This window comes from Oncorhynchus mykiss, chromosome 24, assembly GCF_013265735.2.
Source record: "Oncorhynchus mykiss isolate Arlee chromosome 24, USDA_OmykA_1.1, whole genome shotgun sequence".
Classification (NCBI taxonomy): Eukaryota; Metazoa; Chordata; class Actinopteri; order Salmoniformes; family Salmonidae; genus Oncorhynchus; species Oncorhynchus mykiss.
The window spans coordinates 29,024,709-29,028,481 of NC_048588.1; the positions used below are offsets into that span (position 1 = coordinate 29,024,709).

At 40.2% G+C, this 3,773-nt stretch overlaps 1 protein-coding gene across 1 annotated transcript in view; it reads left to right on the forward strand.

Annotated features, from left to right (window-relative positions):
• The first annotated feature begins 1,328 nt into the window (after window positions 1–1,328).
• The window catches only part of LOC110504129 (galactose-3-O-sulfotransferase 2), a 13,572-nt gene continuing 11,127 nt past the window's right edge, over window positions 1,329–3,773 (forward strand). Inside the window, exon 1 of the mRNA XM_021582957.2 lies at window positions 1,329–1,570. Within this exon, the coding sequence (XP_021438632.1) occupies window positions 1,497–1,570 (74 nt within the window). The 5' untranslated portion in view covers window positions 1,329–1,496. The remainder of the gene's footprint in view (window positions 1,571–3,773) is intronic.

Below are 3,773 nucleotides of genomic sequence, written 5' to 3' on the forward strand. Positions count from 1 at the left end.
TCAAGAATTTAATGGAATTTGAGGCATTCTTAATTCAATTCTGATTTGAGCACAACCATTGTGTGTGTGTGTGTGTGTGTGTGTGTGTGTGTGTGTCCATGCATCACCTGTCCATCTGTCCATTCTTCTGTCCATCCATCTGTCTGTCCTTTTCTTGGTTTGTCTGTGCAACAGCGTGCAGCTCAGCTTTCAGGTACTTCCGAGCTGAAGGACCTCTCTGCTCCGTCTCCATCTCAGGTCATATAACAGCTGAACCCAGGCCAGACAGCCCAAAATCTTTCCCACAGGTTATATATACAGAGCCTTCAGAAAGTATTCACACCCCTTGACTTTTTCCTCATTTTGATGTGTTACAGCCTGAATTTAAAATTGATAAAATTGTGTCACAAAAAAAGATACAGCCGTCTTTCCTAACTCAGTTGCCGTAGAGGAAGGAAACTGCTCAGGGATTTCGCCATGAGCTGAAGTGCAGCAAGACAATGATACAAAACACACAGTCAAGTCTATATGAAAATGACTAAAAAGCATAAAATTTGAAGTTTTGGAACGGCCTAGTCAAAATCCAGACTTAAAACCAATCAGCATTTAGTTTTTTCAGCATTTTGTACGGTGATATATGTTAGTCTTTATCCCTTCCTACAGTATGGTGTCCCATATTAAACAGCTCCCTGACATGTTTGATCAATATACAGTATGTCACTGTCCGTGACTGCGCAAAATGATCACACTCTTATTTTTGTCACAACCTGTAAACATTTTTAAAGATTTTTCCTGAAGGTGTTGATAGCATTTTGGAACAGTGGAATACATTTCTGAACCTTTTGGTATTTGGTGCCACTTCAAATACAGAGTCTCAGCTGGAAAAATCCTTATGGATATTGCAGCTATTATGTTATCAGATTTCTTCCAAAAAAGGAGGTATTCAGTCAAGCAGTTTTATGGTATAAGCCTGTTGCAGTAAAGTGTTACTGGACTATAATAATAACAACTATCACCTCATAAATATAATATGTTCCTAGAAATTCCACACAAAGACTAACCTACTAACACTTACAGTATAATCTGACATGAATGGCATTTTACCCCCCCCAAAAGACTACAAATCTCATTTAACGCTGAGCAAGGTCGTGTGTAACCTCAAGGCAAGTAATTACTTTATCCTTGTGAAGAACGGTGTGACCACTACCTGGCTGGTGACATAGAGTAACTTCACTGCCTTTGTTCTCGATTTCATCCTCCTGCCTCCTCCCCTCGCTGTAACCTCCTCCCTCTCCCCTTTCTCCATCCCTTCTGACTCCCTCTCTTTGGTATGTCTGCGCGTCGAGCCAATGAGTCGGCAGCGGGATTACTTCCGAGCTGAGAGCGGGGGGAACCCTACTCTAAAACAGGATTAGGGAGTCTGTGGCTCGGGGACGGGGTTATTGGGAGAGTGAATTGGGTTGGTCGGAGTTTCATGCAGGACCGGGGTTCCTGGGCACCCCCCTCCTGGTACAGAAATGCCACCCTCGGCAAGGAAATCGATCAAGGAGCGCGAGCTGTTCTCCCTGACCTCATCCTTACCATGCGCCTCGTAAGTGAATTCATACGGACTTCTTCAGGGCTTTTGTTTTGTTTTACGTTCCTTTAGCGATAGTTCATTGGAAAGCTATTTGGTCGGTGATGCTATTGCCCACAATGAATGCTTGTCCATAATAGGCGAAACAGCGAACTACTGATACATTCCGGTATTCATACTCTCGCAGCGAACCAAATCTAACAGTGGTGTGCCATATGATGTGAAGTTTGTTTAGATTTGATTTAGAGTCCTTGTTGCTACAGCCGATGCCAACGTGCTCATACTTTGGGAAATTAAGAGTCAGACGCAAATTCGTTCCTTCAATTAAATAGTTATATTGCTCCCATTCACACGGACCACAAACTGTAGACTGGAGAGAAAATAATGCAACGGCAATGTTGACATTCACGCACATCGGCAGTTAAGAAAGTTTATTCTAATGGATTTTGTTAATCTTATATTTTTGGGTTCAGAATTATTTTATTTCCATTCTAATAGAAGTGAGCTGACACGTTTCAAAGAAATGTAGATTTAATCACAACGACAAATAATACCGAATAGATCCACAAAGCTCATACATTATTTAACTTTACCATTTAGATGCCGTAGGCGTAAATTGGCGTGTTAGGGCCTTACTGAAATAATAAATAGCTAACTCAGTAAAACGGAGGGGAATCCTTGTGTTCTTAAAACATAATTTTAAAGCCTACACTGCACTGCGAGCACATTGAAAACACTCAACTTCAATACGAAACAATTTATGTTGAAAATATCATAAACGGGGGCGGCAGGTAGCGTAGTGGTTAGAGCGTTGGGCCAGTAACCGAAAGGTTGCTAGATCGAATAACAAATTCTTATTTACAATGACAGACTGGAAACAGTGGGTTAACTGCTTTGTTCAGGGGTAGAATACATATTTCTACCTTGTCAGCTCAGTCTGTCATTGTAAATAAGAATTTGTTATTAACTGACTTGCCTAGTTAAATTAAATAAATAAAAAAAATAGGTACAAATCTACATGTCAGGCAGTATCTGATGTATAATGTGACCCAAAGTTAAATTTCCAATAGTCAAACCCCTCATAGTGTTGAAGAATATGATTGAAAAACAATCCTGAAATTCAGCCTACAGATAAGATGGAGAACTTGTAGGATATCAGTACAGCCAAACACAGCTACTGGACCTTACTGCACACAAGGACACAGAATCAACCACTATACATTCTCCTTTTACTGTTACAGATAAGAACTATATTATAGTTCACACAAGAAGCTACTGCTATGTAATCTAATACTAATATTTTACTCCTACGGAAAGACATTGAAGTCCTTCTTTAGGGCTGTGTGTCACGATAAGATAGTAATCAACATCCAAGGAGATTACCACGACTCCCTTCTTAACTGGTCAAGTCTGGATCAGGCAGGTAGGAGTTGAGAAATGTTATTAGAGACGTAAATATGACTTGGAAAAGCATGCAAGCTTGCAATCCTTCATATAGGACTGGATTCTCAGAACTCCTCACTTCGTTTAGGACCATCTCATCACTTGCAGGGAGAGCGACCAAAAGTTCAACCCCAAGTAGAAAGTTAAAGGGAGGGAGAGTGCCGGCAAATGGTCAGTGCATGTCATAATATATCAAGGCTATGTGCTTGTGTGAATGTATGCTAATGCACATGCATGATCGTGTCTGAGTGTACGTGTAGTGCCTTAAGTAGTATATGGTAGAATCTAATGTACTGTAAATGCCTGTGGGAATGTAAACTACTGTTCAAAAGTTTGGGGTCACTTAGAAATGTCCTTGTTTTTGAAAGAAAAGCACATTTTTGGCCCATTAAAATAACATCAAATACAGTGTAGAAATACAGTGTCGACATTTTTAATGTTGTAAATTACTATCGTAGCTGGAAATGGCAGATTGTTTTTACGGAATATCTACATAGGCGTACCGAGGCCCATTATCAGCAACCATCCTGTCCGTGTTCCAATGGCACGTTGTGTTAGCTAATCCAAGTTTATCATTTTAAAAGGCTAATTGATCATTAGAAAACCCTTTTGCAATTATGTTAGCACAGCTGAAAACCTTTGTCCTGATTAAAGAAGCAATAAAACTGGCCTTCTTTACACTACTGTCCTTCTTTACACTAGTTGAGTATCTGGAGCATCAGCCTTTGTGAGTTCGATTACAGGTTCAAAATGGCCAGAATTTGTTTCACTTCCT